Here is a 14,041-nt window from a genome sequence, read left to right as displayed (position 1 = left end):
CTGCTCTTCTGACTGCCTTCAGTCGTATTTCAACATTTGAATAAGAAACAATTAATTAACCTTATCAATCAATATTAATATTTGTTTAAAATTCTTGAAAACTATTGGTGAGTTTTATAACTAGTTTAATAAATTTAATTTAAAATTCAAATTAAATTTAATAAATTTAATGTTTTTAAAAATTTTAACTAAAATTTACTTTAAAAATAAAAGATTTGAGTTTAAAAAAATGTCATTGTAGCTCTTAATGAATATTAAAAAAAACATAAATACTTGGTATTTTATATTTCCAAAATATATAAATTCATTATATTGATTATAAAAAAATACCAACATTATTTGCTTAGTAACTCTTCATATATTATTCACTGAAGTTTTGTTTGAATTTTTGTGGTGCCCGCTCTCGGCAGCGAAATAAAAAGCTATGCCATTGACAAACTTTTCCCCAAGCTTTTTCGTAAGCTTCCGCCGTACGTGGTGTTCTTTACGTAGCAAGTTTTTTTTGCCGCCGCAGTTTGACGTTAACTTCGAACCGAGCGCGTATCTCCCCGTCGCGGTCGGAATACCAAACATATTACTTGACTAATCCAACTTTATCCGTATAACAAACCAATCGCAGGGACTTGCTGGCGATCTACATAACCGCGAGCAACTGATCGATGAGTTGAAGGGTGCCGCCAAACCGCTGATCGAGAGCTGTGATGTCCAGATTGTCGAGCAGATCGAGTCGGCCGTTCAGGATGCGGTAGTCGCCTGGAATGATACCAGCGAGAATCTGCAGCAGCTGCGTACCCGCTACCAAAGGGCCGTCGAATTGTGGGACAAGTACCGCAACGCCTCTGCGGCAGTCAAGAATTCCATTGACCAGCAAATGGATACGGTCAAGTCGCTGGAGCAGCCCCTGGATGCCCTGCAACACGCCAAGGTGAGTGAAAAAAGACTGCTTCCGTATGCCGTGACCCATCCGGAAAAACGGCAAACGGGTCGTATGAGTGATGTGTATCGCGTGGGCGAAACAGTGATGCCAACGACCTGTTTTTTTTTGTCAGATAGGAAAAATCAAACAGGAAATGACAATAATAATAATAATTGCTTAAACAAAAGGAGGGTTTGAAAAGTCCGTCAATATTTGATATATATTTTAAATGTCAAACGGCATTCTAAAGTAAAAATAATTTATTTATTTTAAAATTTTTTTGTGAAATGTGACTCATTTTAGGGAGTTTTTAAAAAAATACTTTTTCTTAAATGAAAAAGAAATATGCCACATTTTAGGCTGTTCTTAAATAATTATATTTTGTTAATTATTTAGAAAATATGACACTTGATAGTAGTAGTTCTTAAAATATATATTTTTGTTTATATGCATTTTGGAGGAAAAATGTGGGCACTTATAAAAATGAACTGCATTTGCTAAAAGTATAGTTACTTCCGGAAAATCCTTAGCTCTATCATCACTGTATGTGTACTACATTATTTTGGCGGCAAACTAGTACAGCAATGTGACTCTTTAATTGCCCACCAGAGACGCGGGTGGGCAAGCTAGTAATTACATTGATTTTCTCCGTAGTACTACGCGCCCTATCAATTTTTGGGCGCGTCAATGTAATCGCTTCGTAATAGTTCCGCTGTATGTACATGTATAAGCCAACTTGGTCCGCTGTGTTTGTGTCATAAATTATGCTTGGGTAAATAAAACAGACATCGTCGTACGATTTCTTTCGGCATTTACTTTAAAAATTAACGTATACTCTTGGCCCCACCGTTTTGTGTTTATTGATCATTAGGGTCATTATATTATTGGCCTACCACTGGTGTAATTATATTTTCGGACAGGCATCAGAAAGGCAGGCAGGCCAACTGTCATTTCACACAGGAGAGTTTATCAACCCGTATTCATATTATAAGTATTTTTGTATACATAGCAGCTTTATCAACAGCAGCAGCAGCTAGAATCAGCGGGAACAGGTCCGCTGAATGAATGCCTTGAGCTCCCCAAGAAGATAAATGTTGAAAATGTGGAAACACACACCGAACAAATCTATTTCTTAATACCTAATACTCTGCATGTTGGCATTTTCAATGCCACTTCTCTAAGCGTTTGTTTGCTTATGTAGCGGCATGATAAAGCATCGGCAAATACTTTTGAGATGATATCATAGGGCGGTGCGGCGGTGGGCATTTACAACAATCCATCCGGATTTAATGCCCATGTTGTTGTTCGCTGCTCTAAATTAGAGAATTTATTCGACAGCCAGTTGTGGTGACCTGTTTTCCCTTAAATTGAAAACGAAAGTGCGCCGGGCAGTCGCAGCCCTAATTACCATTGCCGAGCAGGAAAATGAAATGCACTCGGCACTCGCGGCCCGATAATTGAAAAGGGTCGGGAAAGCAACGAAAGCCCCGCCGGCTTGAGCTAAATACTTTCCGTCGTCGAGTTAAATATAAACAAGTGACATTTTGCCAGCCATCCAAAATAATTGGTGGTACTTGGTACTTTCGGTGTTTGTTTTACTCAGATAAAAAAAAACGGAAATAGAAGGAGTAAAACATTAGGAGTACTTATCCAATTTAAATTTTAAATTAAAACGACTTTAAAAGTGCTTTTCAAGAAAATAATAATTAACTCAAATTCAAGAAAATAATATAAAGACAAAGTGATTCATCGAATGGTATATACTTGGTAGAACTGAGAGAAGAATTAAAATACACAAAATAAATATACAATTAAAATTGTAATTTAAAGCGCTTTAAAAAAAAATAAAATTAATGAGAAGTTGGGAGTTTTCTATTGAATTTATGAAGAGAAAAGAAGAAATAAAATACTTAAAATATTTATTGAATTTAAATTTTGAATTAAAACTTTATGAATCATCATATAAATGGCAGTTATCAGTTCAAGAATTTAAGTCTTGGAAACCAGTAAAACATCACGTATTTGGTAGTAGTATATTTAACATTTTCACTCATTTCGGTTGAGAAGAAGTAACTTGTTTTGGCAATCAGCATATGCTTAAGAAGAAATACATATCTTTCTGTTAATTGAGTGGTTATGACCATCTAGACCTTGTGCTTTATTATCTAACTCGCTCTCCATCTCTATTTGCTCACCTTCACACAGGTATGCCAAGACAACCTGACGAGCCAGAATGATAGAATCTTGGAGCTGCGTGACATTGTGGCCAAGATCGCCGCCGATGTGGGCCTGGATGCCTCGTCCCTGATGCAGGGCGAACTGGATGCACTGGGTCAGCGGCTAGCCGAATGCAAGGATGCCATCACCACGCTGGCCAACGTGGCCGAAACGCAGGACAAGGAGCGCCGCGAACTGGACAAAGAGGTGACACTGGCCAAGGCTTATTTCAACAATGTGCAGCAGGTGAGTGAGCGGTGGGGGACAATTAATAAAATTATGGAGCCACCATTAAAGTGGGCCATGTGGTGATGGCTAACTCCAAACCAGCTATCGATTTGGATATTTGCATATGTTAGTTTGTGTTTAGCGTGCGGAAATTCCCACACCAACTAAACACGGCTAGCCGGCAAGTGTTATTGCTGTTGTGGCTGTTCTCGTTGTTGTTAATCCAATACGAAGGACATGCTATTTTAAGTGGGTTAAAAGTTGAGAAACTTTGTGTGCACCCTGGCTGGCAACCCAAATCCACAGTGCTCCTCCTCATCATTATTGATTGATAAGAGGCGTGAATCTGCTTTTTGGCAGCAGAATAAAAGGGTGTCAGGGTTTGTCCAGCGAATAGCTTATAAAATCGTAATTGACAAGCAAGTGCTTTGATGGAAGGATGCTGAATATTTAATGATAATGTGCATATATTATCAACAGCACAGTATCCTTTGTTTTTGGTAGTGCTTTTGGGTTTGGGCTTTTGTTTTTGGGTTTGGCGGCTATTTAATTTTATTTTTTTGTTAATGGGGTAAAAGTCATTAAAAAGATAAAAAATACTTTAAATTATTTGCCTTGCAGAACGGAAGTAAAATATTTTATTTTCTTGATAAATAAATTAAATGTTGATAAGCGGCTGCTTGGTTTTCTCCAGTATTTTCTACTGTGAATAAGTTTTGAAATATTTTGCCGTTACAATCAAAGCCACCATAAAATTAACGGAAGCTTAGTTACGATCATAAAAGTCTACGTTATATACATTTTAAAAAAGGTGTTGACAATAATAAACTTTATTGATAAGATCCATAAGACAGCCTTTGATTGGGAAACAAATTGCCTTGTCAAATTGGGCATTTGTTGGTGGAATTTTCCAACCACTTTGCACCACAGTGGGGGCTCATTTGCATGGCACATGCCAACCAGTTTGGTGTACCGCCCTCCTATTTCCTCCACTCCACACCCACTTCCACCTTCAACCAAACTCCTCCACCCATCGACGCTTTAGACAATTGAAGTTGGCATGAGGTCATTGCCAGTTGGCGGAAAGAGTTGCAATGTGCCAATGTGCCACACACAGATTGCCATTGTTGTGGAAGCCATGCACTCTGGACAGACGACTAATGGTAACCGAAGACATCTGGGCAGCCATATTAGGGTCAGGCCAATTAGCCATGCAAGAAGCATATTAAAAACTTGACCATTTTTAATGTAAAAGTATTACAATTTGTATATTTATTTATCTCTTTGTAGGACATTTCCCGCGAAGCACCACAAAATCCCAAAGAAAGCGAGGAGCAGCTGGCCGCTTTGCGTGCCCATCTCCAGACGTTGGCCAGAACGGAGGAGCAACTGCGTCAGCTGAAGGAGCGTCATCAGAGGAGTAACGAGGTGGCACCATCACTGCCCGGGGCCGTCGATGATGATGGCGTCCTGGAGGTTCTGGCCCTGTGGCAGAAGATATTCCAGGACACCTTCCAGGAGTACCATCGCCTGTCCACGCGACTCGCCCGCAGCCAAAACAGTTCGGAAGCCCTGCGCCTGTGGAGACAGTACCTCCAGCATGTCCAGTCCTTCCTCTCCTGCGCCATACCCGAGGACTACAGCAGTCTGCGGGAGCAGCAGCAGCTGTGTGCCATCCACCAGAACCTGCTCATCTCGCAGCAGAGTGTGCTGTCCGAGACGCCACTGGAATCGGAGCTATCGGAGCAGTACAAGGCTCTGACCAATTTGCACAATGAAACACTGTCGCGGATCATGCAGCGCAATGGTGAACTGGAGCGGCGAGTGAGTGGCTGGAATGCGTATCGCCAGCAGCTGGCGGCTCTTTTGGACTGGCTGCGTCAACGCGAGGCGGAGCGCAATGCGCTGCAACTGCGCTACATTCACCTGAAGCGAGTGCCGCATCTGAAGAACCGCCTGGACGCCATGATCCAGCAACTGGACCAGGGCGAACAGCAGAGCAAGGCGTTGCAGGAGCAGCAGCAGGAGCTGGCCCGGCACTGTGACGATGCCCTGGCCACCGCCATGCGCATGGAACAGGCCAGCATTGGCCAGAGGATCAGCAATCTGCGGGCAGCCCTAAAGACCTGGCAGGGATTCCTGCAGCGGGTGACCCAGCTGTCGGAGACCTACGAGCAGCGAGTGCACCAGCTGCAGCGGGAATTTGGCTTAGCCCAAAACCTGCTGGATGCCAATCCCAGTGAATCGCTGCCCACTCAACCGGCTGCCATTGAACAACTACTGGGAGCCCTGCGGTCACAGCGGGTCCAACTGGGTGCCCAAGTGCCGGCCCTGGAGAGTCTCACGGTCACGCAAGAGGAGCTCAAGGAGTGCATCAGTCCGCACGACATGAAGACCATTCGCCAACGGAACTGGCTGCTCTGGCAGCAGCATGCCGATCTGGACTACCAGCTGGCCAACTTGATCAACTCCATTGAGGAGCGACTTTCCCTGCTGTCCAACTACCAAATCAGATACGATCGGATATCCCAGTGGCTGCAGCGTTTGGAGCAGCGTGTGGACAAGGATGCGGATGTCACGGCGATGACGAATCCCGAACAGGCAGCCAAGCAGCTGGAGCAGCAAGTAAACTCTGAGCTGCAACTGAGGGACAAGGAAAGGGAGTGGCTACTCTCGACCAGCCGCGAACTGCTCACCCTGTACTCGGAGCCAGAAGTTCGGGCCCAGGTGCAACAGCAAAGTGATGCCCTCATCGACCGCTGGCAGCGACTCAAGTATTTGGCCAAGCAAAAGGCCACCAAGATTGGGGAGCTCAAGATGACGCTACTCCGTTTGGAGGAGCGCATTGCCCTGATTCGCGCCTGGCTTTTCGAAGTGGAGTCCCAGCTGGACAAGCCACTGAACTTTGAGAGCTACACCCCGAATGTGATCGAGGCCAAGCTGAAGGAGCATGAGCAGATACAGCGCTCCATCGAACACCACAGCAGCAATGTGGGTGAGGTCTTGAATCTCGTGGAGATGCTACTCAACGATGCCGATAGCTGGCGCACCCAGGTGAACACTTCTGGTCTGGCTGCCTCCGCTCAAAATCTAGAGCAGCGCTGGAAGAACGTGTGCAGTCAGTCGGCGGAGCGAAAGGCCCGCATCCTGACCATTTGGAACCTACTGCAGCAGCTCATCAAACTCACAGCCGAGCACAAGAACTGGTTGGGCAAGCAGGAGAGCCAAATAGCTGGCTATGAGCGGGATCAGAAGTCGCACAGCAAGCACAAGCTGGAGGAGCGACAGAAGGAGCTGAGGGCCAAGCTGGAGGAGCTGGAAAGCCAGTCGGTGAACCTGCGCCAACTGGAGCAGATCTATGCCAAACTGACCATGAGTGCCGGCGTCGAGCCGGAGAACATCCAAAGCTAACCCTGCCCACCAAGGTGATGGTGAGCATGTGGCGCCAGTTGACGCCACGCTGTCATGCCCTCTTGGATGCCATCGACAAGGATGCCAAGCTGATGCGCGAATTCAACAATGCCCAGCTGGAGGCCACCAACTCCCTGAATGCCATACAAAAAGCCCTGGAACAACTGCCAAGTGCGGAGGATCAGCAGAGCTCGAAGGCGGAGCCAAAGGCAGTGCTGCAACGACTGGAGAGCCTGGAGAAGAAGCTGCACGACGCCCAGCAGCATGTCCAGCAGGCGGATAGCCTGGCCCAGGAGGCCAAGTCGAGGACCAAGCAGCAGCCACAACTGAAACAATTGCTGGAACTGGTCACAGCCTATACCACCCTTTGGCAAACGGTGCAAACCCGCATTGTGACCCTCAAAACCAGTTGGGTGACCAGAGCAGCGCAGGCTGCCCTTCCAGTCATTAATGAAGCCGCCAATGCCGCCGTGCAGGTGAATACCCTTTCGCAAAGGAAACTCCGGCAGGCCCAGCAGATGCAGCGGGAAACCTCCATCACGGCCAAGGATGCCTACATCATGGAGCTGCAGACGGCCATCTCGGAGTGCCAGAACAATCTGGACGAGCTGCAGCGCACGGTGGTGGACAAAACTCGGAAGCCGGGTCCCCAGAAGATAGCCAAGCTGCTGGGCAACGCACAGTCCTCCACCGAGCTGGTCAAGCATCTCAGCCAGCTGCTGCTCACCGAGTGCCAGGCGGACAACCAATCTGCCCAGGTGGACACCGTGGCAGAGCTCACGTTGCGCTTCGATACCCTGCAGTCGCAGTGGAAGGCGCGACAGCAGCACGATCAAAATGCAAGGTAGTTATACCCCTGGAATATTTATTTACATCTTTGTTGGTATATGTTTGAAAGTCTTGCCAAACCCAGGGATTCTTTAGCTTATAATTGCATATTAGGGTTTTTGTCGGTTAACTTAATGTACACTAGGATACTTAAAGGATCTCCAGATTATAAAATGAGTTCAGTAAATATTTCCTAGCTAAATTTTAAAGTAACATTGTGGAGCAAAAGTGGCATATTTAAGAATTTTCATTCCCATTTGTGTCTCAAATGCTCCTATATCAACTAAAAGAGACGGACGGCATCCTGTATAGTGAATCATATTATAACAGATGACTTGTGTTCGTAAACACTTCAATGAATTTCAATTTTGAAATATAGAAAATATTATCAGTACATCTCATTTGGAATATTTAAGAAGTTCTGACTAAATGTCTTTAAATTGCTTATATAATTTATATAAATTAGTTGTCCTAACATTTTGGAGCCAAAGTGGCATATTTAAGAAGTTTCTTTCCCATTTGTGTCTCAAATGCTCCTATATAAACTAATAAGAGACGGACGGCATCCTGTATAGTGTATTATATTATAACAGATGACTTGTGTTCGTAAACATTTTATTTAATATTAGTTTTGTAGAATTAAGCATTAAGTTTCCTGGCTTGGCAAGCTCTTCGGTTCGGTTTGGGATTGTTTTTGACTAACAAATTGTTTTATTGCTTTCCATCTCGCTGTTGCCTACTTCTGTCTCTCTGTCAAAATACGCACACGCATAATCGCACCAAAAAAAAAAAAAAAAACAAACTTACCCATGCTTAACTCGAACCTGCGCATTCATGATGACACACACACCAGGTGCCACCTACCTGCATCCTACAAGTACAACTGCATACAGTAAGTGTATCTACCTGTCGGTGGGCTGTACTCCCGATCTCCTGCTGTTGAACTGCCCATCTGCCCATCCGATCCTCTGTTTTGTGTGGCTCTCCACTTGACAAAAGCTGGCAGCGGATCACAGATGGCCGCCAGACTCCAGGGTGGAGTACAGCAAGAGATCGGGAACTATATGCCCAAATGCCTAAGCTGAATTAAACAACTTTGGCGAGGCAAGCTAAAGCTAACAAACTGCATTATAAACCAAATTCATTACGTAAAAAATAAGCCAATAATAACTAAAAGAACATATACATATCAATGCCGATTTTGCAAAGTGTTATTTTGAATTGATTAAAGCTATTTTTGTCATTTGTTTTTTAATTGTATCAATTAAAAGACTTGGCAAGGCAAGCTGAAACTAACAAATTGCAATATAAATCAAATTCATTATATTCTAAATAAACCCATTGTGTATTGATAAAAACTACAGCTACACATATATATCAATACCGATTTTGGATTGGTTATATTAATAGTTGTGTTTTATTGCTTTATTATATCAATGAAAAAACTTTGTCAAGGCAAGCTTAAGCTAACAAATCAATGCATACCATCTGCATTAAATTTAAATTCATTAAAATCTAAACAAGCATATTCTTTATTGATTATAACTACAAAAACCAAATCAATACAGACTTTGTTATGTGTTATTTTGGATTGGTAACATTTATAGTTGTATTTAATTTCTTATCTGTATCAATTATTAATTTGTTATTTTCTAAAATGTTTATTTTAGCGAGGTCGGCCGGCTAACGTGTCCGCTCTGCACACAGCGAAACTGGCAGCAGATCGACAACGATCTGTGGCGCCTGGAGCAGTGGCTGCAGTTCGCCGAGAGCACCCAGAAGGCCCAGTCAACGCCGCCCTCGAATATCGAGCTGCTCGAGGATGTCACGCAGGATCATCGCGAGTTCCTTCTGGATCTGGAGAGTCACAAGTCCATTATCTCATCGCTGAATGTGGTCGGTGATCACTTGGCCACGCACACTTTGGACACGGAAAAGGCAAGGCAATTGCGATCCCGCTTAGAAGCCGATAATGAGCGCTGGAACAATGTGTGCATCAATGCCACCAAATGGCAGGGTCTGCTGCAAACAGCACTCATGGGCAATAGCGAATTCCATCAGACCATCGATGAGTTGGTGGACTGGCTGCAGCGCACCGAGCAGAACATCAAGGCATCCGAGCCCGTCGATCTCACCGAGGAGCGTTCCGTGCTGGACACCAAGTTCAGAAAGTTCAAGGATCTGCGAGCCGAGCTGGAGCGATGCGAACCGCGGGTGGTGAGCCTGCAGGACGCCGCCGATCAGCTTCTGCGTTCGGTTGAGGGCTCCGAGGAGCAATCCCAGCACACGTACGAGAGGTAAGGTGTCCAGTGGGCCAGTTCCGAGGGCGGAACGAAACAATTCGTGGGTGCCGCTTAAGCTTAGGGCAGAAAAAAGGGGGTTTTTCTTTAAAGGGAAGAAGAGCCTTCAAGTTAGTTGGGCGGAAAGTAATTACAAATCTGTATTTTATGTAGTTTTAGTTGGTATATTTACGGATATTGCTTTTGTAACAAGTATTAGTAGTTTATTTAAAACCCGTAGGCAATTTGTTTTCCTTTTTTGATAGGTAGTAAAATTTCTACCCCTTTTAGTAATAAATTTCTACCATTTACCTATGTGCTGTTCTCCCCCATAAAAATGATCAAATTATATTTTGGCCTTTATTGCTTGCCTATTTAACATTTGAAATTTCCCCCACATTGTGCACTCTTCACTAAAATACTTTCGGAAACTTTACTATCAAAAATTATAGTCGACACTCCTACAAAATTATACTAAAACTGTTAAGCCCTTTGGAACTTTCAAGAACTAAAATCTTTATAAACCATAGTTGGTTTTTACCTAGTAGAAAGTATTTTAGCTTTACCTTTTCAACTACAAAACTCAATCGTATCGATCGATCATTTGTTTTTGCCTCTACACATATTTTTTGTGTTGCTGTTTTTGTTGCGTATATATTATATTATTTTGTGTTGTATTTTTTGGTACTCAAAATTCTTTCGTCCGCCCATTCTAACCCTTCATCAAAACCTACACCGCCAAGGGCCTATGCAAATGTTTTAAATGTTCCAGAACCCTTTCCAGATTGACCGATCTCCGGCTGCGTCTCCAATCCCTGCGCCGTCTATCCGGCATCTACATTGTCAAATTGGGAGCCGTCCTCGGTTACGAGGGCGACAATCTTGGCGTGCCACTGCACATGTTGTCGAGTGAGGTAAGTCACAGTGTCCACATTTAGTAATTTAATAGCGTGGTTCCTGTTCTCGAAAGAAAAACATGAATTGTCTTAAAAAGATATTTAATTTTATTTGTTGATTTGTAAGCGCACCAGAAGTAAGTGACAACCAATTGGCAATCGAACGAGAAAATGTGGAAAATCTTGAAAACCCTTATGATTTGTATTATTTATAATTTATAATTTATTTATTTTTCTATCTTTTTCTTTATGGCAAATATAGCTTTTGGATAATACTACATTATCAACCTCTTCTATGCAGGCCGCCGCACCCAACACAGAAAATGCAAAGTAAATATCTATAGAAGTTGATTTTAAGTTTGTGTTACACATGCATTGTAGTTTTATATGAATTTTTTAGTTAAAGCAACTTGTGCACTTTATGGTTGTAAATGAAAAGAGCACATAGTTTTGCCGCTTAGTAGTTGCATGATTTTTATAGTGATTTATATACCCTTGCAGAGTGTCTATAAGTTGTAGGTAAAAGTTAGCAATGCATTTTGAATGCTATAAAGTATATTTAGTATCTATTTATTATTATCTATTTATATTCAGCATCTCTAGCAGAGTCGATCTAGCCATGTCCGTTTATTTGTTTGTCCGTTTGTCCGTCCGTTTTAAACCTATCTGGATGAAACTTTCCCAAAAGTCTTCTTTCTATTGTAGGTGGTGTTTAAGGTCCAATAGTAACAGTCAAAAAGAATAATGTAAAAACGTATAACATCGTTGTTTTTAATTAATGCGAATAGAGCTATGATATTAATTATTTTAAAATTGGACAAATTTATCTTACAAATCTGTCATAGGCGCTTTAAAAAAATTCATCGGGTAATCGACATAGTTTCATTGTTTCAAAACATAATCAACATAAATATAAAATAAAGTCCATTTGTAGAATATTTTATTTATTTTGCGAAATCTGCAAGATTATATAAACTTTGGCTTGCCGAAGCTTGCGTCCTTTCTTGTTTTTACTATTTCACATTGACTAATTGGTATTATTTTCGAATCCATAGCAACAGCGATGGCGATGCTGTCGATGGCGATGTCATCAATACCACGGTTCTGGCGCGCGGTGCTCGATTCCTAGGCCGCGTTGCACGTGCCTCCCTGCCCATTCAGGCGCTCATGCTGCTGCTTTTAGGTGTGGCCACTCTGGTGCCCCACGGTGAGGACTACACCTGTATGTTCTCCAACACCTTTGCGCGCAGCCTGGAGCCCATGTTGTCGTATCCCCACGGACCGCCGCCCACGTAAAGCGGTTGAGTTGCCATTGGATTAGTGCAATGAAACAACGAACAAGAACAAAGAACAAAAAACAAGACCCCTTTAACCTAACTCTATAGTACTATAATGAACAACAATTTAACCTAAAAAAACACACAAACCGCAGTATAAAGATGCCTTTCGTAAGCTAAATTCATGTAAAAATATTCAAAAAAAGATAATTTTCTGTAATGAAAATGTAAGAGTTGTACATTTGTGTAGTTTATCACATTTTGTAATTGTATGTAATTTTATAGTAATTGGATAGCTAGAGGCATTAATAAACCAACCAATTTGTATATAACCTACTGAACAGAACAGAACAGACTCGACAAAGGCCGAACATGAAACACAAATGAAAGAAATGAAGAAAAGAAAAGAATGAACTAACTATTCAAACTAACGACAAGTAACGAAAAAAACAAAAAATCTTTTGTAAAACGATATATACATTATACATATATATTTGCACAGCAAACAATTTATATAAACATATATACCCACATATATGAAACCCAAGAAATCTATAGAGAATCCCAACATTTTGTATATAAAAAATGAATAAGCTTAAACGAAATCAAAATACGCACACGAAAATTTTACTCATTAGCGCACGTTTTTCCGGTTAGAGAGCAGATCTATGGCAGCAGGGAATTGTGATCAGGATCTGGCGAATTTCGTGGAACATTTTTGCAGGACCTCCTGAGCACAAGTCCTTGCTGCCATCGATGGGCTAGTAAATCAATCGCAAGACAAATCATGACCCACATAGACCAATCGCCTGGACAACTAAATGGCAACCAATGTCCCTCGTTTACTGCTCGTCTTTCTCCCAAACTCAAGGCGATGCAGTTTGCTAGAGGCATTGGTTGTCATTAGAACTCCGGACATTAAAGTTCCCTTGCCAAAGGATAAATCTACCCGAGGCCAAGTTCTCTCCCACGGCCAAGGGTTAGAATAGAAGAGCATCAGTGTACCAGCCACAAGGGCAATGTGCTTATTTCCAATCCTAAATCTACAACCTGGCAATATGGGGACTAGACATTTCAAAGCATTCCTGATACTCATTTCCAAATTACCCATAGACATTGATTGACAACATACTAGTCTACTCTCTAAAAAAAAAAAAGAAAAAATAAAAAAGGGAAAAGGGAAAACGTGCGCGCCACGAGCATTGAACAAAACGAAGCAAGTGTCCTATGCCGGTGCTAAACCAACCAACAAATTTTCTATATAAAGAAAAACTGTAAAATGCGTATACAAAAATGAAATGAAAAATCAAATTCATAGAAAAAAAAAACACAAAAAGAATAAATCTTTGCAAAAAAAAAAATGAAAAAATGCAATTTGCATAACAGACAAGTGGCGCAAGTCCATCCAGTAAAAAGTAACCTATTTTGTTGTTAATATTTTTTGATAAACCTAATTCTATTTGCCTTATACTTATCCAACTTGTTTATTACAACTATTGTTTATAATTTTAAAGCTTGAGCAATTATTGAGAAAATACATACATTTATTTATTAGACCTATGCGATTTATTATGTATTTAATTAAGTTTGATTTAAATGTTAAATTTGTGTACTTTGCTGCTTCTATCTGGTTATAAAACAATGAGCCGTTATCAAGTTAATATAATTTATGTAGCATTTTAAGATTTCCTTTCTTGTGAACAACTGTACCTTTATATGCATTATGATTATTAAACAAAAATTTAAATATAAATTTGGAGTCTTCGATTTTTTTTGGAGAAAGGATCTGTAGCGCACTTTTCAGCGCACATCAATAACATGGATCATCCGTGCATTGCGAAGTTAAACAGCTAATAAAATGTGCAATAAAAGATTTACAGGGTAAATTTATGGTGACTCTTCATTTGAAATGAAAAAGTTGCGTTCGAACCGCAGTTGTATGACGAAGTTCGAACATGGTTTGATAGTAAATAGTTTAGGACGCAACAT

At 41.7% G+C, this 14,041-nt stretch overlaps 1 protein-coding gene across 1 annotated transcript in view; it reads left to right on the top strand.

Annotated features, from left to right (window-relative positions):
• The window catches only part of LOC128262896 (muscle-specific protein 300 kDa-like), an 80,007-nt gene extending 66,202 nt beyond the window's left edge, over positions 1-13,805 (top strand). Inside the window, 8 exon segments of the mRNA XM_052997465.1 lie at positions 620-925; positions 3,122-3,379; positions 4,652-6,761; positions 6,764-7,616; positions 9,271-9,897; positions 10,652-10,793; positions 11,038-11,105; positions 11,831-13,805. Of these exon segments, the coding sequence (XP_052853425.1) occupies positions 620-925; positions 3,122-3,379; positions 4,652-6,761; positions 6,764-7,616; positions 9,271-9,897; positions 10,652-10,793; positions 11,038-11,105; positions 11,831-12,071 (4,605 nt within the window). The 3' untranslated portion in view covers positions 12,072-13,805.
• Positions 13,806-14,041: the final 236 nt, after the last annotated feature.

This window comes from Drosophila gunungcola, unplaced genomic scaffold (assembly GCF_025200985.1).
Source record: "Drosophila gunungcola strain Sukarami unplaced genomic scaffold, Dgunungcola_SK_2 000001F, whole genome shotgun sequence".
NCBI classification, from domain to species: domain Eukaryota; kingdom Metazoa; phylum Arthropoda; class Insecta; order Diptera; family Drosophilidae; genus Drosophila; species Drosophila gunungcola.
The sequence above is the reverse complement of the archived record's forward strand: the minus strand, read 5'-3'. Positions and strand labels throughout refer to the sequence as shown.